The sequence below is a fragment of the Stegostoma tigrinum genome, chromosome 6 (assembly GCF_030684315.1).
Source record: "Stegostoma tigrinum isolate sSteTig4 chromosome 6, sSteTig4.hap1, whole genome shotgun sequence".
Taxonomy (NCBI): domain Eukaryota; kingdom Metazoa; phylum Chordata; class Chondrichthyes; order Orectolobiformes; family Stegostomatidae; genus Stegostoma; species Stegostoma tigrinum.
In genome coordinates this window covers 12,960,064-12,987,710 of record NC_081359.1, presented here as the reverse complement: position 1 = coordinate 12,987,710, position 27,647 = coordinate 12,960,064, and the positions used below count along the sequence as shown (strand labels likewise).

The 27,647-nt window shown below is 43.4% G+C and overlaps 1 protein-coding gene across 2 annotated transcripts in view; it reads right to left on the bottom strand.

The window, feature by feature from the left end:
* Nucleotides 1–14,741, bottom strand: part of LOC132209756 (nectin-3-like) — a 50,579-nt gene extending 35,838 nt beyond the window's left edge. For both annotated transcript variants that reach the window (XM_059646432.1, XM_059646433.1), the window contains exons 1-3: nucleotides 14,433–14,741; nucleotides 7,654–7,992; nucleotides 4,854–5,156 (exon numbers count right to left, since the gene is read on the bottom strand). In XM_059646432.1, the coding sequence (XP_059502415.1) occupies nucleotides 4,854–5,156; nucleotides 7,654–7,992; nucleotides 14,433–14,505 (715 nt within the window). In that variant the 5' untranslated portion in view covers nucleotides 14,506–14,741. The remainder of the gene's footprint in view (nucleotides 1–4,853; nucleotides 5,157–7,653; nucleotides 7,993–14,432) is intronic.
* Nucleotides 14,742–27,647: the final 12,906 nt, after the last annotated feature.

Below are 27,647 nucleotides of genomic sequence, written 5' to 3'. Positions count from 1 at the left end.
AAGTTGCTTCAGCAATATTTTCCAAAAAATTCCAGACCTCTGCAGTTGAATCGCTGCATTTGCTTTATGGAAATTTCCATGATGTACATAATACAGACACACTGCCAGAAAGATCGTTAAAGCAAATCCAGCTTACACTCCATGCATTTACATTGAAGTTAACACAGATTCGGGATCAGAACATGGACTGCTGAGATTGTGTGGGTGATAAGTATTGGGCATTTGAAAGCAGGAATGCAGAAGGTGCATTGACGTGTAGGGTGATGGGTAGTGTGAAAGGCAAAAGGCCCATGGTTTCATCATGATGCCAGATAACAGAATGAATTTGTATGAAGAGTTGAGTATATAACAGAAAATAGTCATAATCCGCAATGTTTTCAATGACTTGAAATATCACAAACTAATCCTCAGCGGACTGGACATGACCTGGAGATGATCTGCTCTGAATGGTTTAACAGATGCAGACTTCTTTTGCCTGCCATTTGGTCTTACATGAGAGACTAAAAACTGTCAGCAGCACAGCAGTGAGATAACAAGGTACAGAGCTGGACGACCACAGCAGGGCAAGCAGCAGAGGAGCAGGAAGGCTGATGTTTCGGGCCTAGACCCTTCTTCAGAAATGGGTGGAGATACGTTTGGTGGGGCAGGAGCAGGCAGAGACAATGGGTCGACTAGCGTAGTCAGGTTTGTGGATTTTGGGAAGGAGATAGAAGCGGGTGATGAGGGGTTAGGGACCTGAAACGTCAGCCTTCCTGCTCCTCTGATGCTGCTTGGCCTGCTGTGTGTGTCCAGCTCTGCACCTTGTTGTCTCAGATTCTCCAGCATCTGCAGTTCCTGCTATCTCAGCAGCAGAGCAATGTTGTTTTTGGAATTAGGTACAGGACATAACTGGAGATATATGTAGGCAACAAGAATCAGGTGTGAAGACAGCAATATTGATAAGGATGCGAGGATGAGATGAAGCATGTGGAAGCTGGGTGAGATTCCTGACTGCCAGGGAATGTTACGGGGCAAGCGATGGGAGTTTGGCAAGTTGAACAGCATGACAGACTGGAATATAGGAAAAAGGACGAGGAGGCAATTCAGCTGTTCAAATCTGCTCTACCATTTAACAGGATCATGGCTGATCTTATCCTAGCCTCCACAACAATTTCCTGCCTGCTCCCCATAGCCTTTTATCCTGCTTTTCATCAGATTCAAAAACAAATAGGTATGTATCTGTTGATTGATTCTGCCTCTAGTGCACTCTGGGGCAGTGAGTTCCACACAGATTCACAACACAGAGGTTGTTTCCCCTCATCTCAGTATTGAGCCTACCTCCTCATCACAGACTGCCTTTAAGAAGACGCTAGTTACACTGCATGATTCGAGAACAATGTTGCCTTCTCCCATGTTGAAAGCAGAGGCAGTGTGAGACCTACACAGCCAGAAACTAACATCATGGAGAGAAGGTGTAATTACAGCAAACATTCAGCTCACAAGAAACTTATTTTGAAACATTAAGAGTGGGATATTTCACAATACAGGAAACACTCTGCCCATGCATTGAGTTGTGAGTTTGTGTCTTTCACCTTGACCTTTGGGGTGTAACCCAGACACCGAAAACCAAAGCAACCCAATTTATAGCGGATAGAATCATTCGTTTTTCTTTCCAGAACAAACACCACCGACTATAAAGACATAGAGCTTACATATCATTAGAAAACACAATTGAAAACTCAGCTGATGAACCATACTCATGTCTGGCACCACAACTTCAGAAGTCTTGGGACAGCAAGCAAAGGAGATTTATCAGAATAGGGCAAGGATAAGTATCTTAATTCAAGCAGAGAGTGATTAGATTACAGCTGTTTCCATTTGATGCAACAGTGCAAGGCATTTTGATTAAGCGGTGTAAAATTATTATACTGGGAGTGCAGCTTTACATTTATAGTAAATGAAAATGTCCTGATCTAGAGCAAATTTGACAGTCGCTGCTTCAACTGTTGTTACAGAACAAAAGAATGCTTAGATTGGTTTACTGAGAAGAAGGTGCAAGCTATTTATACTTGGAAACAATGGCAGTCACTTCTGAGTTTACAGTGAGCAGGTTTTGGGTCTCCATACATCACAGAAAGGTGTCGAAGACACCAAATTTAAAACAATCATGCCATAACTATTTATTTGCTTCCAAATCGAAGTAAAGCAGTTTCTGCCTTAATTATCATTGCTACCAAGTTAATATGTTTCATGTAGCCATACATAAGAAAGCAGAGGAAACCATTTCAGCGCTCAGGTCACAAGCTTCTGCACAAGCCTATGAATACTACAGGAACCCTACAGTTCTATGCAGTCAGAAGAGTATAGGCAGCCCGTCATTGCAAGCTACCACAGCCTGATATGTGAGGGAGATGGACATGAGTTAAAGATACTGTCCCACTGCAGAGACTCCAAGATATTTACTCCAGCATGGCCAGGGCATGAATAATCTTCAGAAAAGGACTTAATGTTGTTGACTCATTAAAGAAACTCAGCAGTAACTGTGCATAGTCCCAGGAGATGCTTCCTCAAAGTTACTATTAGGGAAAACGGGGATATGGAAATTCTTTGGAATCTGGGAGCAAGTGTTGGACTCTGCTGAAGGAACTGTAATTCCATAGAGAATGTGATGAATAATAAGCACAAAAGAGGAAGAGATAACGCAGTGTGGAGCTGGAGGAACACAGCAGAGGAACAGGAAAGAGATAATGGGAACTGCAGATGCTGGAGAATTCCAAGATAATAAAATGTGAGGCTGGATGAACACAGCAGGCCAAGCAGCATCTCAGGAGCACAAAAGCTGACATTTCGGGCCTAGACCCTTCAGAGAGGGGGATGGGGAGAGGCTTGGGGACCGCTTTGCAGAACACCTCCGCTCAGTTCGCAACAAACAACTGCACCTCCCAGTCACAAACCATTTCCACTCCCCCTCCTATTCTCTAGATGACATGTCCATCATGGGCCTCCTGCACTGCCACAATGATGCCACCCGAAGGTTGCAGGAACAGCAACTCATATTCCGCCTGGGAACCCTCCAGCCATATGATATCAATGTGCACTTCACCAGTTTCAAAATCTCCCCTTCTCCTACTGCATCCCTAAACCAGCCCAGTTCGTCCCCTCCCCCCACTGCACCACACAACCAGCCCAGCTCTTCCCCCCCCCCCCCCCCCCCCGCCACCCACTGCATCCCAAAACCAGTCCAACCTGTCTCTGCCTCTCTAACCGGTTCTTCCTCTCACCCATCCCTTCCTCCCACCCCAAGCCGCACCCCCATCTACCCACTAACCTCATCCCACCTCCTTGACCTGTCTGTCTTCCCTGGGCTGACCTATCCCCTCCCTACCTATACTCTCCTCTCCACCTATCTTCTTTACTCTCCATCTTCGGTCCGCCTCCCCCTCTCTCCCTATTTATTCCAGTTCCCTCTCCCCATCCCCCTCTCTGATGAAGGGTCTAGGCCCGAAACGTCAGCTTTTGTGCTCCTGAGATGCTGCTTGGCCTGCTGTGTTCATCCAGCCTCACATTTTATTAACAGAGGAACAGGAAAGTTGACTTTTCAGGTTGGGACTCTTCTGCAGCTCCATACTGTGCTATCTCTAAATCCAGTATCAGCAGTTCTTGCTATCTCCCAGTACGGAAGAGGAATATTCCTTCTCAGGAGTTTAAGTTGTATATCGCTTTTAAACATGTTTCGTCATTTGCTGCAGTGTACAAGCCCAAAATATGAAGCCTTAGGTCATTTTTTCAACTATCAACAGGAATTCCAATCTCCTTTTACAAGCACTAAGTCTGTATGGCAATTGTAACAAAGGCCAGATGTAATAGAAAGGTTAAAAATAATTGGAGGAGTTTCCATTGGGAGATTTTCATTTGATTGGGAGAAATGTTTCCACTGCCAGGGAAACCGTACAGGTTACATCTATCAGGTAAATTTACCACTAAAAAGGGCATGAGTATTTTTTATTTAGTCGGAGTTGTGATTTGGGTAATTTTTGAGTAAGAAGTGGACGACACAATTTAATGGCAAGTTTCTAAATAAGACGATACGTAATACAAACGACAATGATTGCCCGGCTGCAGAGAAAGAATACAGCACAAATTCACAGCATTCTCAGAGATTCATACACAATGAGTTGAATTGTCATAAGACTTGGATGATAGTGGAGTGCTACATGGTCCCAGGAAGGCCAGAGATCAAGGCCAGAGGTGCTGACCTTAACAAAATAACCTCAGGGTAATTAAATGCTGCAGAATCCTGTCCTCTAGCGGAGCAGATGAACATTCTGGCAACAGCACAAACTCATGGCAGGAGGGTAGTTTCACACACATATGATGGAGGAGTCTGGCAGTTAGACATGAAGGAAACTTGACAATAAGGGTGATGGCAGTGTATCAGAGTTTTGTGATGTGCTTCTAAAAACACCAAAATGCTTACACCTGTCCTTTTACAAGATAAGTTTAAAATGTATTTTTCCAGTTAAAGATTCAACTTCCTGAAGATTTTACTTTACAGGATATTGTCATAGCCACCTTCTCATTCGAGCCCCGGTTTATACAGCAGAACACGTTCTGACAACATTACCACATCTAGGCTGGAAACTGCTGCTACCTTCCTGTGGTCATCCTGCTTGCCTGTTCAAAAAAAGATTAATATGGAAGCACAACAGGAAGGAATTCTCATTAGTGAAAGTAGTGGCTTTTGTTCTTTTAAAATACTTGTCTAGTTAAAATAGAATCATAATAAATTCTATTTCACTCTTTGTGCCTCATTGTGTATTTACTACGAATAGCAACACAATTACAATGAAAAAATAGGATATAATTATACTTACAGTCAATATTCAGGCGATAAGAAACTCGTTTTGAAGCTCTGAGGGCTGGATGTTCCACAACACAGACAATATTCTGCCCATAAAGTGATTTATTTGGACACAGATGAAACTGGCTGGAGACGGTCACAGTCCCATTCGCAGCAGGATGCCCAGTATTTTGATTGGCACGTATATTGAAAGGAACTTCCCAAGTGATACCTGCGGCTGGTTTTGCATTTGCTGCGATACAGGTGACAATAAGGCGTCTACTGCAGTCGATCAGAGAAAAAACTGGATACGTTTGGATTGTAACAGCTGGAGGAGCTAAGTTGCGATAAGAAAGTGTAGTTTAGATCATTCAGATGTAATGAACCTTCTTGAGTGATTAACCGATAGAAGGTTGTATCTAGTTTACAATTAAATTTCATCATAATGACACACAAGTTTTGCAGTGGATCCCTCACTCTACTCTGTTTACTTGAATGAAAGATGGAAGAATTTTGCTGCTTACTTTGAGGCTACCACACAAAGTAATGGCTGAAAGATAAAGACTGAAGACAATAGAAACCTCTGTTGTAAAACATAGATAAACTGTAAGACATCTCTGCTTATGGAGAGCCCTGTATAGACTAATGAGAGCTTCAACTTCGGTTTTAGAAACTCAACATACAATTACACGAGTGTGTTTTAATAAATAGCATCCTTAGTACATGTCAAAACACCAGTTTACATTTTGACGCTTGACATCAGGTGGGGGTGTTGGGGAAATCAGCACCCCGGTTTTAATCCTTTTGGAAAGCTGCAAAAAGAATTTTAGTTTTTTTAAAGGAGAAAAGGAAATTCAGGTAATGAATTGTTGTAAACAACAAACCGAATAAAGATTACATATGCCAACACTATCAAACATGACAGTGAATAATAGAACGTTAACTGCACAACAAGAAGCTATTTGGCTCATCACATCAGTATTAAGAACAGTTCTCATCCTTCATCGCTAATGATGAAATTTGAGGAAGTTCAGTTGTTAGCTGCGGAAGCTGGACGAGAGATTGCTGTTTGGTCTGATCAGTTTGTCCATGTGTAGTGGCATCTGATACGTTAGTGGTCTGCTGATTTCTTGCCAGGGTGAACTGGCAAATCATTACTCTTATCCCACTGTGGAGACTGAGGGCCCAAGCAAGTCACAATTTTCTCCAGGGGAACCACCAGAGACAAGGGTCAAGCCAAGGCTGGGGAGAAAGCACCAAGATCAAGATTCACAGCCAAACAATGAAAGCACTGGCTGCATTGCTTATTCAGGGAATCTCACTCTGGGGTCTCGGAGGCAGTAGCAGATCCCAATTACATCAAGTGGTGGGGTTTTACAATTTTGAGGGCAGCAAGAGCACTGCAACTTCCAGTGAGCCTATGTCTGCTTAAATCTGAAGTTGTGGTAGAAACGAATGGGGTCCAGGGTAGCCTACACGGAACCCATTGGAACTTCTCAGTTTTTCAGCACCTAACTAAAGCTTCAAATTGTTTATTTAGAGCTTTTCTTAGCAAGATAAAATGCTCGCAAGATGCAGTCGTAGCAGTGTGGGAGCCTACATTTAAAAGCATGCGATGATTTGCAGTCTTAAAACACTGGGCTGTCACTGAGCTGAAAACAGACAATATACCTTCATTTTTATTCATTTTTTGGACGTTGGCGTTGCAGGCTAGGGCATCATTAGTTGCTGTGGTGGCGGCAGCAGTGGGCTGCCGAACTAAACTGCTACAGACTTTACAGCATACGTACACCTACAATGCTGTTAAAAGTTCATGATTTTGACCAAGTGACAACGAGCTTAGTATCATTTTAAGTCAGGATGGAGTTTGACTTGGGGCTTCCAGATGGTGTTCTCATGGATCTGAGTTTGTCCTTCTGTGTGGCAAAGATTGTAGATTTGGAAGATGCTGTTGCAGAAACCGGGGGTTTGCTATAAATCAATCAATCTTCTAAATGGTACATGCTGCTGATGTGGAAGCTGCATTGGATTGGGTGTCAATGAAGCAAACTGCTTTATCCTGGATAATATTGAGCTTTGGAGTGATGTTGAAGCTGTACTCACCAGGTGATTGGAGTATTAAATCACATTGCTGATTTCTACCTCCGAGGTGGTAGACGGGCTTTGGGGAGTCAGAGATATCACAGGCTGCAGGACTTTCACCCTCTGGCCTGCATAAATAACTGAAGATCAGCCTCTGGTAGAGGACAGGATTTTAAGCAAATGGTGATATCACCAGATGCCACTGCATTGTCAAGAATTGAGGCATGAGCACTACATTGATTTCACTCTATTGACTGTAATATGTAAAATGCCCAGGTTTTTGAGCACTTCCTACAAGTCCATTGTATACATGTTTCCCATTTTGTAATGAACACAAATAATTTCCTGGTTAAAGAAAGACTGCTAGATTTTGCAGTGAGGATTTTCTGTAACCATTTGACTGCAAGTTAATACTTTTGAATTGAAACCACTTTATTATTAGAAATGCAGCAACTATAAGTAAGGTCCTGTAAACAGCATTGTGATAATGACTCCTTGTCTCTGATGCTGTGTGACATTAGGGAGAACTCTTGCATTCTGATTTGAGACAGTGCCATAAAATATTTTAAATCCACCCAGGACAATTTCAACAACCTATCTGAAAGACAACAACTGGAATGTAGCATTCTCTCAGTGCTGTATTGTATTGTCAGAATAAAACTGTGTTCCAGTCTGAGTCTTCAGTAGGAAGCAAGAATGCAACACTAAAAGTAATGTTAAAAGTAAGACATTTAAATGGAAATGTTCCGTACCAGTTACGATCAGCTGCAAATCTGTTTCAACAGGCCCTGCTGGGAATAAGGTGAAAATACAGCTGTATGTCCCCTCATCACTCAGTGTAATATTTCTCAGATACATTGATGCATTTTTGGAACTTGTCCCAACGTAGGTCATTCTGTCATCAAACGTATCATCTAAGGTTTCAGTCTTTCCGTTTCTGAAAGATGCTGTGAAAAAGTTCCGTTGCTGTTGACCACGCCTGTGTCGCCACATGAATTGAGAGATAGTTTGCTCAGTGTCAATTGTACATGGAAGCAGGGTATCATCGCCTACAGATCTCAAAATCTGGTCACCGTTCACATTTATTGGACCTGGAAAAGAAACATTTATTTCATGAAGAGTGACAAAACAATGGCAGGAAAGAGGAATTTTAACCCAGCATCTCGGTGCAAGATAGGATGAAAGGCAGTTAAAATATCTCCTTTCAGAGACAGTAGAAACTGGAGATGCTGAAGAATCTGAGATAACAAGGTGCAGACCTGGTTGAACACAGCAGACCAAGCAGTATCAGAGGAGCCTAGAAGCCTTCTTCAGAAATGGAGGAGGGGAAAGGGGTTCTGAAATAAATAGGAAAGGGGGGAGACAGATAGAAGATTGACGGAGGAAAAGACAGGTGGAAAGCTCTCTGGGCTCGATCTGGAACACTTAAGCCTCACTTGCAACTTCTTTCCCATGGGTCTCTAAAGCCCCTTTCCCAAAACATTTATTTTTCTTCCCAATTTACTTCCACTTAGTACCACCTGGTCCCTGCTATCTGAACAAGAATTCACACCCACTCAGACGATCACTCTCCTCCTGTTTGTAGTGTCAGCTGATGAATTGCATCTAAATGAAGGTTGACAATTAAGACTGCAACCTGTTAATATCACGTACATCTGATGTGTGCACCATACCCCCATGTTCAGGCAATGTACTCACTTAGAAAATATTAAGGAGGAGGTCATCACTGAACTAACAGCCCAGTTTATTACCCCAGCTTCTTCTGGCCGGAAATACCTGTCTGGACACCTATCCTTCCTTTGGACTCCCATTCTCCATGTAGTAACACATTTGGCAGAAAAAGCCAACATGCTGATGTGTCATGGAGTGTCTATGCCTAATAGTACAGTAAAGGCAAGAGGGAACAGCCACTGAAACAATGCAACAAGTGTGCAATTCTTAAAAAAAACACCTGACTATAACACTGGGATATGATGGGGAGAATATTCCCTTTTTTTGTCCCAGAAGAAAGCCTTGCCAACAAATTGAACTCAAGTTGTAAAAACTAACTTAACTCGGGGATCCATGGCTTTGTTTCCAGGGAGTGGAGTCAGAGGCATGAGCACACAGAGTGACTGAAAAATGAGGACTTGTCAGGAAAGCTGTGACCTGATTTCCTCTCAGCCAATCTGTCCTAAATTTGAAAAAAATCACTGCAGAACTAATTAACTAACTAATAAATGAATTAATTAACTGTGGACTCACTAACTAATAAAGTAATTAACTAAGTAGAGATAGCTGGGCAGGTGATGTGCTGTAGCTGTATGAAGTGGGAAGCTGGCCGATCCCATTGTGAACTGCAGTGAGCACATCTGCAGTGAGTGGTGGTTGCTTGAGGAAGTTTGGCTCAGAACTGATAAGCTGAAGTCTGAGCTTTGGTCACTGTAGGACATCCAGGATGGGGTGAATTACCTGGGTGCTTTGTTTCAGGTGGTGTTCACACCTGGTACCTCAAATTTGTTCAGGGGCCAGGGGCAGTATTTTGAGATTAAAAATGAGGCAGGTAGAGGGATCCTGTACTAAGGAACAGAACCAGCCTCAGCTCTTGACCTTGTCCAATAGGTACTTGGTCCTTCTGTTGATGAGGAACAGATTTGTCAAGAGGATGCACCAGCTGACCATGGCACCATGGTACAGGAAGCGATTCAACAGCAGGTGGGGAGGAAAAAGACAAGTGGTAGTTGTAGGGAGAGAGAGATAATGGGAACTGCAGATGCTGGAGAATTCCAAGATATTAAAATGTGAGGCTGGATGAACACAGCAGGCCAAGCAGCATCTCAGGAGCACAAAAGCTGACGTTTCGGGCCTAGACCCTTCACTAGGCCCGAAATGTCAGCTTTTGTGCTCCTGAGATGCTGCTTGGCCTGCTGTATTCATCCAGCCTCACATTTTATTATCTTGGTAGTTGTAGGGAATTCTATAATTTGGGGAATAGGTAGCATCCTTTGTAAGCAGGAATGAGTGTCCTGTATGGTAGATGAACTGCCCAGTCCCAACGTGAGGAAGAGGGAGGATCCAGCTGTCGTGATCCACGTCAGGAGAAGTAACATGGGCAAAGTAAGGAGAGAGGACCGATTTTTTTTTTGGGGGGATTATCAGGAAATAGGGACTAAATTAAAGAACATGTCCTCAAGTGTTTATAAACTTCGGATTACTCGCTCAGCCACCTGCAAATTGGCATAGGGGCACGAGAATAAGGGAAGAAACACATGGCTAAACGAGTAGTGCGGGAAAGAGGGGCTCCTTTTCATGGGGCACTGGCATCAGTATTGGAACAGGAGGGATCTGTACCGTGGGGACAGTGTCCACCTGAACCGAGCAGGGACCAATGTTCTAGGGAAAAAGGTAAACAGGCAAACAACAAGTCTTTAAACAAGAAAGTTGCGGTTGGTGGGTATGGGTTGCTGGAAAGATAAAAAGCCAAGAAGCATAATGGTCAATGCAAAACAAAGCTGCAGTTTAACAATATGGGGGTGGATTCAAGTGCATGGAAAAGTATGAAAGAAATAAAAAGAAAGGAGAACTTGGGAAAGGTCATTAAAGTCTGAAAGGCCCGAATGCGTGGACATTGGTGAGTTATTTCCGTTAGCAGGACAGACTGCCTCATTGCACTTTTGGAGCAGGTGGGACTCGAACCCAAGCCTCTCAGTTCAGGGTTAGAAATGCTACCACTCCTAGAAAACAGCCCAATAGGTGTTTTCCTACCTGATACAGTCACATGAATTCAGCTGCTGTATGAATGTCTCATTTGGATTTGTATGTTTACAGCATTATGCAGTTTCAGGTTGTTTGCTAAGTAATTATGAAAATTGTAAATGCTCAAAACTAAAAACATTTTGAACACAACAACAGCAGTAAGCTACATAGATCTTTGATGCTTTTCTCACAATTAGACTTTGGCCAATGTTCATTTGCAATCCTTGCTTTCGCTCAGTTGATATCCTCCTCTAGTGAAAGGGTAGTTGTCTCATTATTTAGGTTTAGGTCATCAATAATACTGTGCTTAGTATTCTTGCCTGGCACATGGGAAGTCATTTCTCCACCGGGGAGGATTCAACATTTGCTTTTCCCAGAGCTGGTACAGAAACAATAGATCAATTATCTCCTCCTATATTGAAAATTGTAGGATTTTACAATTGACCCAGCAGCAGTGACAAATTCAACTGTGCATTTTCGTTAAGAGCACTGCTGAAAGCTCGGCCAGAGTCCAGCTCAGATTCTGACTGCGTGACTTTTAATCACAAGAAGTTTCATCTTGAACTCTTGGCTTTATTTGTGCATGGGAAAGGGAGTGCTGCTGCCTAGATTAGCATTTATTGCTCATCATTATTGCTGACAGAGGTCAGTTAAGAATCAACTGCTGATTATCTGGGGTCTGCAATGAAAGCAGGCCAGAGTCGGTTAATTACCAAACGGACATTAGTGAACTTGATACATGACATTTGCAACAAGTGCCACATTTATCCAATATGCATTGGGGTGATTATTCGTGGAACACCTTTGGTAAAGGTTCCTCAAACCAGGGCTGATAACTGGATGAGCTCATGAGTTCTAAGGCAGCAATGGTAGCTGGAGTGGAAACTCCTGCGGGACATGCTGGAATTCTCAACAATTTCACCAGCAGTTCCCTATTAGTTATGCATTTGTGTAGACACCACATTCCACGTAAGCAGCACTTTGCACAATGAATTACATTGTCTTTCAGGCAATGAATTATTCATGTAATTTAGCTTCCAAATGCTGAATGACCAATTTCCACAAACAGCTGAGATTTGACAATTGCTGGAGAAGATTGATTTAGTTCTGGAGAAGGGTCACAGGACTCTGACAACATTAAATCTTCACAGGTGCTGCCAGAATTGCTGAGTTTCTCATGCGATTTTTACTTCAGATCTCCAGTACCTGAAGTTCTTATTTTCATGTTAATAAGTTAACTTGTTTTTGTTTAAAAAAAGCTGTACTTATTTGAAATCAGAGACCTGGGGGTCAGATTAGATGGTTTCCAGAGCAGGGGAGAACTTGAACTCAGGCCTCCCAAACCAAAGTTAGGGGGACTACCACTCCACCACAATAGCTCTTCCTTGGGACTGAACAGGATTTCGATTGCACTGATTTTAAATGGGGGGGGGTTTGAGTTTCTTAAATTAACTTGTCGTTTGTCAAGCAAAACTTGCCACAAGGAAGCACAACACCAACAGGGCCTTTTTTGTAAATTTTGAAATTTATTTTCGACTCATACAACATGAAAACTGACCCTTTTGTCCAAGTTGTCCAGGCTGTCCAAATTTCCCAAACTAAATCCAGTCCCACCTGCCTGCATTTGGGCCATATCCCTCAAAACCTCTCCTCTGCGCCTGTCCACATTTTTTTCATGTTGTAAACACTAATGCACCTGCATCTATCACTTCTTTGGCAGTTCATTCCACACATCAACTACCCTCTGTATGGTAATGTTGACCCTCAGATCCTTTTAAATTTTTCTCCTCTCACTTAACAATCTGCTCCCTAGTTTTTAACTCCCTCACCTGACGGAAATAACTCTTGCTATTCACGTTGTCAATGCACCTTGTATATTTGTGTTCCACTTAGGACTATTACTGGAGGTCTGGTTCAGAACTGATTCAGCCCAGAAGCAGAATTAGAATAAAATACTGTCAGTCTTGTAGTAAGGAAAACTCCAACACAGAGGGTCACTTTTATCTTCACAGCCTGAGCAATTTCCTGATGCAGTAGACTGGCCACTTTCATTAAAAAAAGTTTTCAAGAAATCACAAGGAACTAATGCGGTTAAATTGGGAGAAGTTATGTTTGCTAGAGAAGAAGCCAAAGATTAGGGTGTATACTTTCAAACTTATAGCCAGAATATAAAGTGTGAAATTAAGAAATATCTCTTCACATAAAAAGCAGTAAAAGTTGAGAGCTTTCATCTGAAAACAATTGATGCTAGATCAATTGCTCGTTTTAAAACTGAGATTCCTTGAGATTTTTAATGCAAAACATCCAATGATACAGGACAACAGCAGATACGCAGAGTTAGGCTATATATCAGAAAAATGGCTGCACAGGCTTGAGTGATTCTGGGGCATATTCTTGATTCTGTGCATTGAAATTATGCTTGTAGACAAACAATTAAGTGTATTACTTTCTGTACAGCAACAAGGTTTGCTGTGTTTGATAATGACTCTGCTCTCAGTCAAACAGTAACATCCCTCACTAGACAGCTATTAATACCAATGGAAGCAATGGATAGTTGGGAAAAAATGAAGAGCATAGTATTTCATAAAAATTGTACTGTGCATTTTTGAAAATTTTCAAATTGTCTGCAATGCAACATTATCCAGAGCTCTACTGTTACGTGTGTAATACGTCCTTTTTTAAAAAAAGCAGTAATGCAATGTTTTGCCTTTATCCAAATTAAACTACATCGGCCACTCTGCCTATCGGCCCAATTTATCAAGATCCCTTCGTATTTTTCGATAACTTCTTCATTGTCGCTATACTACCAATTTTTGTTGTCATCTGCAAACTTATTAACCATGCCTCCTAAATTCAGATCTAAAAATTGATTATATAAATATCAAACACCAGTGAACCCAGCACTGATCCCTGTGGAACACTGCCTGTCACAGGCCTCTGATTCAAAAAACACATTCCCCACCGTCCAAGCTCTGTTTCCTACCATCAAGCCATTTGTTTTTTTTGAAATCCAGGTTCAGCTTGATTAATTCAGCTAAAAGTGGGTTTAACAGTAGTATTCAATTCCATTTTTTGCTCTGAAGGTCTGAATTACAGATTTTTGGCATCAATTCCCAACCTGAGATCACTCATTTATCTTTTTGTGGAACCTCTGAATATTAAGTTGCACAAGATATTTTTGAAATACGTTTTCTCTTTCTGTTTAACTGCAGTAGTGAGCAAATCTCAAATTTATTGAAAAAAAACTGGTCATAACCAGAGATAATGGGAACTGCAAATGCTGGAGAATGGAGATAACGAGGTGTCGAGCTGGATGAACACAGTAAGGCCAAGCAGCATCTTGGGAGCAGAAAAGCTGACGTTCCGGGCCTCGACTCTTCACCAAAAAGTCTGGATCCATTTCTGAAGACGGGTCCAGACCCAAAACTTCAGCTTTCCTGCTCCTCCAGCTGTACACCTGCTAACTTGTATTTGTTATGTTTCTGAGGATCAGAGATCGTGTCTGATATTTCTCTGAAAGGTGTGAGAGTGACAAATAATTTCCAGGTGTTTTTCCTGCATTTTTTTCCCTGTTTTCAACTGGTTTAGTTTATTCCACATCTAAAATAATCTTGAACTCTCGTCCTTTTAACTGTCCCACCCCCGCCTTTGTTCATGAACCAAACTGCATCCTTTGTGTTTTATTCACAAACGCGAACCGTTAATTGTTCATTACAGAGAGAGATCCGATCGGATAAAAACATCTTGATCAGTGCCAGCTGATCCTCCTCTCGGCCTCTCCCATTCCCCGACAAACCTGGAGCCGCTGCGCCCAGATGCCACACAAGGAGCCACAGAACAACAGCCACCGAGATCCCGCACGTCGGCATCGGGTCCGGCCTGGCCTGCTCTGCGCCATCGGCCGGAGCGACAAACGACCCCGATCCCGTCTCGGCCTTTCTTCAGAGAACGTAGTGGGTGAGAAAATTCATTTCTGTGCGTCACTGGGGTATAAAAGGGGTTCAATAGTTAGCAGGACCCCCTTCCACTTTACTGTTGGTACTGTGGGAGCTGGAAGGGGGTCTAGGTCAGAAACGTCAGCTTTTAGGCTCCAGAGATGTTGTTTACTTTGTTGCGTTCATCCAGTTTATGGGCGGGGCGGGGCGGGGCGGGGCGCTGATTATTTAGCTTGTTGGGCCCTCACGAACGGACCCGTCACGGAGGTAAGACCCAGCCGCTGCCATTAAATAGGCTGAACCAAAAACGACACACTTGTTCTGAACCGAACGGGAAAGCTCACATTTCAGGTTTAGACCCTTCCTCAGAAATGAGGGAAGGAGAAGGGATTTCTGAAATAAACAGGGGGAGGAGGATGGAAGATGGGCAGAGGAAAAGATAGGTGGGAGAGCTCTCTGGGCTCGATCTGGAACACTGAAGCCTCGCTTGCCGTTTATTTCCCATGGAACTTTAAAACCCCTTTCCCAAAACGTTCATTTTTCTTCCCAAATACTCCCACTTGGTGCCAGCTGGTCCCTGATGTCCGAACAAGAATTCACACCCGTTCAGACTACCACAGTCCTCGTGTTCCTGCTGATAAATGGCGTCCAGATGAAGCTCGAGAATTAAAACTGCAACCTGTTAACATCATGCACATCTGATGTGTGTCCTGTACCCCCATGTTCAGGCAATGTACTCACTTAGAAAATAGTAAGGGGGAGGTCATCACTGAATCAACCGCCCAATTTATTGCCCCAGCTTCTTGTGGTCAGACAGCCCTCTCTGGACTCCTATCCTTCTTCGTTTTGACTCCTATTCTCCAGCTTCCATGTAGTAACACATATGGCAGATAAAGCCAATATGCTGATGCCTCATGGAGTATCTATGCCTAATAGTACAGTAAAGGCAAGAGGAAACAGCCACTGAAACAATGCAATGAGTGTGCAGTTCTTAAAAAAAACACCTGACTATAATGCTGGGCTATGATGGGGAGAATATTTCCATTTTTTTTGTCCCAGAAGAAAGCCTTGCCAACAAATTGAATAGAAATTGTAAAAACTAACTTAACTGGGGGATCCATAGACATTCCAAGATGCTGCTTGGCCTGCTGTGTTCATCCAGCTCTACACCTGGTTATCTTACATCTGCAGCAAGTGCTGGCTGCTCGAGGAAATTTGGAGCAGAACTGTTAAGCTGGAGTCTGAGCTTTGGACATTGTACCTAGGAGGGGTGTGACTTACCTGGGTGCTTTGTTTTAGGAGGTGTTCACACCTGGTACCTCAAATTTGTTCAGGGGCCAGGGGCAGCAGTGTGTGATTAAAAATGTGAGGCAGGTAGAGGGATCCTGTACTCAGGAACAGAAGAGCCTCAGCTCTTGACCTTGTCCAATAGGTACTTGTTCCTTGTGTTGATGAGGAACAGTGTTGTCGAGAGGATGTGTCAGCTGACCACAGCACCATGATACAGGAAGCCATATAACAGCAGGTGGGGACGGAGAAGACAAGTGGTAGTTGTAGGGAATTTTATAATTAGGGGAATAGTTAGCATCCTTTGTAAGCAGGAACGAGAGTCCTGTACGGTAGGTTAACTGCCTGGTCGCAACGTGAGGAAGAGGGAGGATCCAGTTGTTGTGGTCCACGTCAGGAGAAATAACATGGGCAAAGTAAGGAGAGAGGACCGATTTGGGGATTATCAGGAACTAGGGACTAAATTAAAGAACAGGTCCTCAAGGGTTATAAACTCCGGATTACTCGCTCAGCCACCTGCACATTGGCATAGGGACACGAGAATAAGGGAAGAAACACATGGCTAAAGGAGTAGTGTGGGAAAGAGGGACTTCTTTTCATGGGGCACTTGCATCAGTATTGGAACAGGAGGGATCTGTACCGTGGGGACAGTGTCCACCTGAACCAAGCAGGGACCAATGTTCTAGGGAAAAAGGTAAACAGGCAGTCAACAGGTCTATGATGTTATTCCAGTCATTTTGTCTGTCTCCAGCACGGCCTTATTAATAATGTTGTGTAATTATCTCTTGGCCTCATTCATTTGGATTATAGGTCATCCCTTTGCTAGTTATTCAGTTGTTGACGTTTTACTCAAAATCTAACACTCACGGTCAGCTGCAGAGACTTATCATCTGACACTATTCAAAGCAGTTGTATGATCTTGTGATCTCTCTGTCTATAAACTCTGAATCTGCGTGTTCTGCTGTCTCACTGCACCTGGTGAGGACCTAGAAATTATCATTATCACTAAGGAGGCAGTGCTGGGCAAGTTATTGGGGTTAAAGGTAGACAAGTCTCCTGGCCCTGATGAAATGCATTGCAGGGTAATAAATGAAGTGATGGGGGAAATAGCAAATACTCCAGTAATTATATACCAAAATTTACTGGTCTCTGGGGTGTTTCCCACAGATTGGAAAGCAACCAATGTGACACCGCTGTTTAAAAAAGGAAGTAGACAAAAAGCATGTAACTATAGGCCGGTTAGCTTAACTTCAGTAGTGGGGAAAATGCTCGAATCTATCATTAAGGAAGAAATAGCAAGACATCTGGATTAAAAATTCTCCCATTGGGAATGCCCAGCATGGGTTAATGAGGATAGGTCATGTTTAACTACTTTGGTGGAATTCTTTGAGGATATTACTTACATGGTGGACAATGGGGAACCTGTGAATGTAGTCGATCTGGATTTCCAAAAGGCATTTGACAAGGTGTCACACCAGAGATTGCTACATCAGATAAAGTTGCACAGTTTTACAGGTAATGTATTGGCATGGATAGAGGATTGGTTGACTAGTAGAAAGCAAAGAGTAAGGGTAAATGGGTGTTTTACTGGTTGGCAGTCAGTGGCTAGTGGTATACCTCAAGGACCAGTGTTGGGACCGCAATTGTTTACAATTACAGAGATGATTTGGAGCTTGGGGACTAAGTGTAGTGTGTCAAAATTTTCAGATGACACTACGATGGGTGGTAGAGCAAAGTGTGTAGAAGACACTGGAAGTCTACAGAGGGATATCGATAGTCTAAGTGAGTGGGCCAAGGTCTGGCAGATGGAGTGCAATGTTGATAAGTGTGTCTTTTATAGTCCATTTTGGTAGGAATAACAGTAAAATGGACTACGTTCTAAATTGTTAAAAATTGCAGCACGCTGCTGTGCAGAGGGACTTAGGTGTCCTTGTGCATGAATTGCTAAAAGTAAGATTGAAGACACAGCAGGTAATTTAAAAGGCAAATGGAATTTTGTCTGTCATTGCTAGAGGGATGGATTTTAGAAACAGGGAGGCTACGCTGCAGGGTCCTGGTGAGGCCACACCTGGAGTACTGTGTGCAGTTTTGGTCTCCTTAGTTGAGAAGGGAGATATTAGCACTGGAGGTAGTACAGAGGAGAGTCACCTGGTTGATTCCAGAGTTGAGAGGGTTGGATTGTGAGGAGAGTCTGAGTAGGCTGGAATTATACTCATTGGAATTCAGAAGAATGAGGAGAAATCTTATAGAATCATTTAAGATTATGAAGGGAATAGATGAGGTGGAGGCAGGGAGGTTGTTTACATCTTGTCTATACCCCTCATAATTTATAAACCACTATAAGTTCACCCCTCAACTTTCTACGCTAGAGTGAAAGAAGTCCCAGCCTACCCAGCCTCTCCTTAAAACTCAAACCTTCCATTCCTGCAACATCCTGATAAATCTTTTCTAAAGCCTCTCCTGCTTGATAATATCCTTTCTGTAGCAGGGTGACCAGAACTGAACACAGTACTCCAGAAGAGGCCTCACCAATTTCGTGTTCAAACTCAACGTGATACTCCAACTCCTATAATCAAAGGCCTGAGCAATGAAGGCAAGCATGCCAAATGCCTTCTTAACCACTCTGTCTACATGTGATGCAAACTTCAAAGAATTATGTGCCTGAAACTTTAGGTCTCTCTATTCTACAATTCAGCCAAAGGCCCTACTTTTAATGCTATAAATCCTGTCCTTGTTCGCTGGACCAAAATGCAATACAACAAAAAAAACACGAATTGGCTTTAACATGATTGATGAATAGTGGAAGCTGTTTAGGTAACATGAACTTTCTACTGTACAGTATATGATTTTCTATAGCGCAGGGTCACACAAGAACACAACTATTGCATTATAGGACAAATATCTGTACCTCACAATTAAACTCAGACTGACACTTCTCAACCCACTGACCTGATTGATCACGATCTCTTGTAATCTTAGATAACCTTATTCACTATCCACTATACTACCAATTTTAGTGTCATCCGGAAGCTTACTAACCATGTCTTCTATATTTTCATCTAAATCACTTATGCAAATGACAAACAAAAGCGCACCCAGCATGGATCTCTATGGAACACGACTGGTCACAGACTTCCAGTCTGAAAAAAACAACTCTCCACCACTGCTTTCCGTCTCCTCTGTTCAGCTGACATCGTGTCCAATTGGCAAGTTCACCCTGAATCCCATGATATTTAACTTTAGTAATTCAGTTATGCTTCCATGCATTGCTCCTGACATTTGCCCCGGACATGAAAAGAAGAGAAAATTGGTACCTCGCTTCTTAGATAGGGACCTGTAAGTCCTGGTGGCCTGTTTCTGCAGATGCAGAACCTAAGACCAGCAAAGGAGGTGGTGACACCAAACCATGCCAATCTGCTCTGAGGCTGCCACCCAAATCATTGCAGTGTCAGTCACTGAGAGGAATGCACAGCAATGTAGTAGGTAGGTCAATTACCTCTTCTTTAGTCTGCCAGGGTAACAGCCACCACATTCCTACCCATATCTAACTATCTGTGTCGAGACTGGAGGGTTTCAGTTAGAAGGAGAGGCTGGATTGGCTGGGTACTTTCTTCCCTGGAATCTCGGAGCCTGAGGGCTAGACCTTATAGAAGTTTGTAAAATGATGAAAGGTGCATTGCCAAGGTCTTTTCCTCAGGGCAGGGGAGTTCAAAACTAGAGGGCATAGGTTTAAGGTGAGAGGAAAAGATTTAAGAGACTTGAGGGACAACTTTTTCACGCAAAGGGTGTTGCGTATATGAAACAAACTGCCAGAGGAAATGGTAAAGGCAGGTGCAATTGCACATTTAAAAGAATTTTGGATAGGTACATGAATAGGAAAGGCTTAGAGGGGTTTGGGCCAAACACAAGCAAATAGGACTAGTTCAGTTTAGGAAACCTGGTCCAAATTGGACCACAGTCCGTTACTGTGCTGTATGACTTGTGACTGTATAATTCCTACCAGGCTCATACTGTACCACGCTCACCATTTCCTGCAACATTTTCCCTCACTCTTTGTCACTCACACCAACACTTGACATTTCTAACCCTGCATGCCCTCTGTGCTGCCCACCAGTTTACTAGGGGCTGCTACGAATTTGCACCAACAGTGACAGGGGGAGGCAATGGCCTTAGTGGTGTTATTGCTGTTCTGTTAATCCAGAGTCCCAGCCAATGGTCTGGGGACCTGGATCCAAATCCAGCCATGGCAGTTGGTGGAATATGAAGTCAATAAGTATCTAGAATTAAGAGTCTAATGAGACTATGAATCCATTGTCGATTGTTGGAAAAACTCATCTGGTTCACTAGTCTCCTTTAGGGAAGGATACTGTCATCCTTGCCTGGTCTTGCCTACATGTGACTCCAGACCCACAGCAATTTGGTTGACTCTTAACTGCCCTCTGGGCAATTAGGAATGGGCAATAAATGCTGCCTAGCCAGCTATGCCTGCATCCCGTGAATGAATTAAAAAAAAGCTGTGCCACCCACTTTTATCTCCTGGAATGCCTGTGGCTGTCATATTCCATGTGGAAAAAGCCCACAATAGGGCTGAAAGAGTCAAGATGGGTGGTGGGCTGCCTGATATTTGGCTTCTCAGCCATTGTGAGGAGAGGAGACTGGCTGGATGACCATGTCGAAGACACGAGACTGCAATGAGAGGCTGCACTGGACTCACTGTACTGGGACTTTCTGTCTGAAGATTGTCTCCCTTTATTCCAGTGAGGCCTGCTGACAATGATGATAAACTTCCCGTCTTTCTTTCTGAACTAAAGAGCAAGGCAAGACAGCAGTACTATGAGCCTGGTTTCTCTGGCTGGGAGGCCAAGTTGTAAAAAGACAAGGGATGCTGAGAGTGTGTAATTGTTATGACAGCAAGTCAAGAGCCCAGAGATGTCGTCTCATAGGCCATGAGCTAGGTATGTCTTGCCAACACCAACACCTTCCACCCCAACCTCAGTTCACCTGGGCCATCTCCAACACATCCCTCACTTTCCTGGACCTCTCTGTCTCCATCTCAGGCAACCACCTAGAAACTGATGTCCATTTCAAGCCCACCGACTCCCACAGCTATCTAGAATACATCTCCCCCAACCCACCCCCCTGCAAAAATTCCATCCCCTATTCCCAATTCCTTCGCCTCTGCCGCATCTGCTCCCAGGATGAGGCATTCCACTCCTGCACATCCCCGATGTCAGTGTTCTTCAAGGACCGCAACTTCCCCCCCCACCCCCTGCAGGGGTCGAGAACGCTCCCAACTGTGTCTCCCGCATTTTCCACAACACATCCCTCACACCCTGCCCCTGCAATAACCGCCGAAAGAGAATCCCCCTAGTCCTTACATACCACCCCACCAACCTCCCGATACAATGCATCATCCTCCGACACTTCCGCCATCTACAACCCGACCCCACCACCCAAGACATTTTTCCACCCCGACCCTTGTCTGCCCTCCGGAGAGACCACTCTCTCCAGGACTCCTTTGTCCGCTCCACACACCCCTCCAACCCACCACGCCCGACACCTTCCCCTGCAACCGCAGGAAATGCTACACTTGCCCCCACACCTCCTCCCTCACCCCTATCCCAGGCCCCAAGATGACTTTCCATTATTAAGCAGAGGTTCACCTGCACATCTGCCAATGTGGTATACTGCATCCACTGTACCCGGTGTGGCTTCCTCTACATTGGGGAAACCAAGCGAAGGCTTGGGGACTGCTTTGCAGAACACCTCTGCTCGGTTCTCAATAAACAACTGCACCTCCTAGTCGCAAACCATTTTAACTCCCTCCTCCCATTCCTTAGACGACATGTCCATCCTGGGCCTCCTACAGTACCATATTGATGCCACCCGAAGGTTGCAGGAACAGCAACTCATATTCTGCTTGGGCACCCTGCAGCCCAATGGTATATGTGGACTTCACAAGCCTCAAAATCTCCCCTTCCCCCACTTCATCCCAAAACCAGCCCTGCATTTCCCCGCCTCCCTAACCTGTTCTTCCTCTCACCTATCCCCTCCTCCCACCTCAAGCCACACCTCCATTTTCTACCTTTAAACCTCATCCCGCCTCCTTGACCTGTCCGTCCTCCCCGGACTGACCTATCCCCTCCCTACCTCCCCACCCATACTCTCCTCTCCACTTGTCTTCTCCTCTATCCATCTTTGGTCCGCGTCCCCCTCTCTCGCTATTTATTTCAGAACCCTCGCCCCATCCCCCTCTCTGATGAAGGGTCTGGGCCCGAAACGTCAGCTTTTGTGTTCCTGCTTGGCCTGCTGTGTTCATCCAGCTTCACACTTTGTTATCTTGGATTCTCTAGCATCTGCAGTTCCCATTATCTCTGAACAAATAATCCGTGCTGGAAGTTGGTTATTTTGGAGAAGCAATCGGGATGTTAATGGGAAGTGCAGATTCCCCATTCATAGCTTTCTGAAAGGCACTGAAACAGGAGGTCAGCTGTATCATTCTGTACACAGCTGACAAAGGATTCAATTATTTAACTGCAAGGATCTTATTCCAGAGGACAGCAGAAACACGGAAATTTTTTTTGATAGATTTGGTATGTATCTCCAACCAAATCCAAATCATCAGATACACAGGTATGAATTTCAAATTATCAAGTAGGATTGAAGTGAACCTATTAGGAAAATGTACCAAATGGTGTTTAATCTAGGAAAGTGTGAGGTCACGCACTTTGATAGGAGGAATTAAAAGAACATCAAAAAAGTCCAGCATAGGACGATTTGGGTGTTCTTGTGCATGAGCCTGAAAATGTTAGCGTGCAAACACAGCACATAATTAAATTGCCAAATGGAATGAATTTCAAAATAAGGAAGTCTTGTTTCAACTGTACAGTGATGGTTAGGCTGCATTTCGAGTACAGTGTACTCTGTATGAAAGGACATCCAGGCATTGAAAGCAGATCAAAAGAGATTTATTAGGCTGATTCCTGGGATGAGAAGGCTTTGGCCTAATTGTATTATCGCTGGACTGTTAATCCAGAGACCCAGCTAATATGGTGTGGGCCCGGTCGGAATCCTGCCATGACAAAATGGTGAAATTTGAATCAGTTAAAAATCTGGAATTAAGACTCTAATAACGGCCATGAATCCATTATCAATTGTCGGGAAAGCCCATCTGGTTCATTAATGTCCTTTAGGTAAGGAAACTGCTGTCCTTACCTGGTTTGTGACTGCAGACCCACAGCAATGTGGTTGGCTGTTACCTGCCTCCTAGGCAATTAGCGATGGACAACACATGCTGGCCTAGCAAAATCTGAATACTTGTTCCCTGTACCATCTCCTCATTTGCTGAATTTTTCTATTCCTATTCTCACTAGCACATGGCATGGGAAGTAATCCAGAGGTTAGTCTGCTTTTTGACATCTTACCTAACTTCCTGTATTCTCTCTACAAAGTCTCGTCCCTTTCTTTAACTGTGTCATTGGTAGCAATGTGTACAATGATTTCCAGCTGTTCACTGTCCACTCGACAAGTTGCTGCAACTGCTGTGACTGTCAGTGACCAAGGAGGCAACACACCATCTTGAATTTTTGTTCACTACCACAGAATCACCTGGCTGTGCCCTCGCTGGAGAGACTGGGTGTCACTGCTATTTTCCTCTGAGAGGCTATACTCTCCCCAACAGTATCCAAAGTGTTATACTTGTTTGATAGAGAGATAGCTACAGCAGACTCCTGCGTTACATTCCCACCTGTGCTGACAGTCACCCATCTATCTGACTGTACCTGTGGTGTGACCAGCTCTCTGAAGCTACTAACCACCACTCTCTGTGCCTCTTTACATTTATATCTGACCTCTTTGCATTAAAGGACAACACTCCATTTTCATCCAGCCAAGGTGGACACCCTCACAAATATTTTGCCCACTCTTTTAACCTATTAATATCACTTTGCCAAGTCTTGGCTCACATCTTGCTTTCCTATCTTTCTTTTGTAAAGGACATGTTGCATGACACATCAGTTACTGTCTGACACTTTACATGGACTGAATGTTCCACTTCTGCAGTCATCATTCCAACAGTCAAAAATCATCCATCTGTCTATCTGAGTGAACCAAACTATTGTGGTGTAGAGTGATTCAGCAGAATCTTCATCCAATATTTCTCCAGTGGACACCTGAATGGGGCTTGTGTTTCCTTCACTTGACATTCACTTGGTTGATTCAGCTTTTGGCAATGAGAACATTGCTTTCTGCAAGCTGGACATGCCTTGGTATGATGTCTTCCACGGTATTTGAAAATCTGTGCACGCTCTTTTTCTGAAAAAAAAAACAAATTTAAATTGAATCAATTCAACTAAATTGTAAAGTAATTGGCTCAACGAGGCCACCATAACAAAAAAAATTACATGTTCAAAGGAAACTTTAAAATTGACTGTCAAACATATTTGTTAGAAAGATAATGCAGTCCAGCTGTCAGGCTGTCCACCAGTTCTGGAAGGTCTCCTGCTTACCTCTAAATACCATATAATTCCTGTTGTGGTTGGATGGCTCACCAAGCTGGTTCATAGTACTGCAGACATTTCATTACCCTGCTGGATAACGTCATCAGTGCAGCCTCTGATGAAGCGCTTTTGTGTTTTCCCACCTGGCATTTAAACTCTGGTGTCTGTTGAGATGATTATCTCACTTCTGGTTTCCTTTGCAATGGAGTGTATATGGGGTCTAGCTCATCTCTTAAGTTTAACAGGAAAAAATAGAGGATTCACAACCTTTCTAACCCCTAGTTATCTAAGGGAGGGCCACCATGTTCTGGAAAAGTTTGTGGAGATGTTCAAGAACAAGGAATGCTCCATAAACCTGAAAAATAGACAGACATAACTAGGACCCATGTGAGAAGTGAGGGGTGTCAAAGTTGAAATTATTGAATGAGGGATCAAGCTCAGCTGGGATAACAGGAAGGTGATGCTGGATATGGACTCTTCAGCCCCCAACTTGACGAAGGATCTTTAGATCAACCTGGTAAGGTATGGGGGTGTAAAGCAACCGGATATACATGATGAAGGAGAACCAGGAAACTGGGAACCAATGGAGTACCATGACGTGTCATGAAGAATTGCAGATATAGCCAAAAAGAGGCTGGATAAGGGGAGAAAAGTAGTCAAGGTTAGTGGGAAGGGGAGTACAGAGAAATGGTGCATGCTGACAGTCTTGATAATAAAATCAAGAGTAGAGTCAGAGGCCAGAGGGAACTATCAAGTTTCAGAACTGTCTTGGAAATGGGTATAAAAGTGTGGAGCTTGATGACTTCTGCCCAAAGAAAGAATCATGAGAGTGATGACAGAAGAGCTGAACATTGTGCTGCTTCCGAAAGCCGTTGTGATGAGAATGCAAGGGATTACTCGAGTTTGTTGCTGACCTCAAACCATTCAGCCATCTAGCTAACCAAGTGAGAGAAAGAAATCACTTGAGGGGTGATTGGCTAAAATAGAAAGAAAGTACAAGACAACACAGCAGCATACAATGTTGATATTGATAACTCAGAATGTATCAAGTTGTGCAAATTTAAGAGTACACCAGTAGATAAGGTCACAGATTTACAAATTTTGTTAAACTAAAGTACACAAATAAAGGCCCTAGCTTGGAATTGATGCAGAATTCCATAAGAACATGAATATATTGGTACAACAAACAGAAAGGAATATGTGTGATGTTATGGCTATTCCAGAGAATGGTTGGTTACAAGATGACAAGACTGGCCCCTGAATAGTCAATGTTATTGGCCATTTTGGAAGGATGGGAAGCTAGGAAAAGACGTGGTGTAGCTTTGTTCATTAAGGACAACATTTGGATTTGTGACATTAGTTTAGAAGGTCAAGATGCAGAGTCGTTTGGGTGGAGAGATAGCTACACTTTAAGACACAATATAAAACTTAATTACAGGGGCTTTTTAAGAAAGTTCAAAATCTTAAGTCCTGTGTTTTGAAGAAGATTCTTATTCGAGTCAAAATGTTTACTGTTTCTCACCCCACAAATATTGCCAGACCTGAGTTTCTTCAATGTGTCCTAACTTTGTTTCAGATTTCCAGCATCTACAGTATTTTATTTTTATCTGGATGTTTTAATTTTCAAATCAACTGGATAAATCAGACAGGCAGTGGTTAAATTGTATATAGGATGATTTCTTAGAACATCACAATTTAATTATGATCAGGAAACCAGCTAGTTTTACTCAAAGAATCCCTACAGTGTGGAGGCAAGCCATTTGGCACATTAAGTCTATGCCAACTCTCTAAAGAGCGCCACACTCAAACCCTCCCTACTATCCTACCCCTTAACCCTGCACTTCCCATGGCTAATCCACATCGTCTGCACATCCCTGAACACTATGGGCAATTAGCATGGCCAATCATTATAAACTGTGCATCTTTGAACTGTGGGAGGAAACTGGAGCACCTGGATGAAATCCACACAGACACAGGGAGAATGTGCAAAGTTCACATAGACACTTGCCCGAGGCTCGTATCAAACCCACATCCCTGGTGCTGTGAGGCAGCTGTGCTAACCACTGAGCCGCCATAGTGCCTATAAACCAGAGAAAACAAGATGCACAGGCACAGAAGTCAAGAGAAGTGGCAAACTAGTTTTTTTGCTGTAGAAAAGAAACTATTTGCCATGTCTCCTTTTTGCCTTACCGATTTTTCTCTTAAGTATATTCCCACTGCATCAATCTACCTTTGTACATTTTGAAACCTCCAGCACCAACTCTTCTGCAATTTGGATACTTTTCAAGATATCACTTTTTAAATCCAAGTTCTACAGCCTCTATATCCTTCTCAGTACATACTGACAAGAAATACTCATTTAGTATCTCATCCATTTTGTGTGGTTCCACACATAGACAGCCTTGTTGATCTTTTTGGGGCTGTAACCTCTCCCTAGTTACACTTTTGCCCTTAATGTTTTAATGAAACTCTTTGGATTCTCCTTACCTGTGTTTGCCAAAGCTACCTCTTGTTTCCTTTTTGCCCTCCTGATTTCCCTCTTAAGTGCTCTCCTACAGCCCTTATACTCCTCCAGGAATTCACTCATTCCAGGTGTCTATACTTGATGAATGCCTCCTTTTTCTTGACTTGGGCCTTAGTTTCTCAAGTCACCCAGCACTTCCTACATTTACCAGCCTCGCCCTTCGCCCTAAGTAGGAACATACTGTGTCTAAACTTTTGCTAAAGTTAATTCCACTTGGACCATGGAGACATTGATATATTTTTCTAAATTTCTCTTGAACCGGTGTAAACAATTGCAGAAGGAGATAATAGGAACTGCAGATGCTGGAGAATCCGAGATAACAAGGTGCAGAGCTGGATAAACACAGCAGGCCAAACAGCATCATAGGAGCAGGAAGGCTTGATGTCTTGACGGCAGTTGGAGATGAAGAGGTCGGGGGAGGGTAGGAGGCCTTGGGGGAGTGTCCAGGAGGAGGACTTGTGTAGGAGGTGGGAGAAGGGGCCCGTAGAGGGAGGGTTAGGCTCACAGTTAAAGAAATAACCGTGGAGGCATGTATCGACGGCATGCTGCTATGATGCTGCTTGGCCTGCTGTGTTCATCCAACTCTGCACCTTGTTATCGCTAAACAATTGCAGAAATTGGACTTTTCCGGAATTCATTATGCACAAGCAGAAATAATCATGCAGCGCTCTGTTTCTTTTGTTTAGAAATAATCTCAGCTCTGATAAAGAGCCATCTCGACTCAAAACTTTAACTTGCTCTTTCTTTGCAGATCTGTCTCACCCACT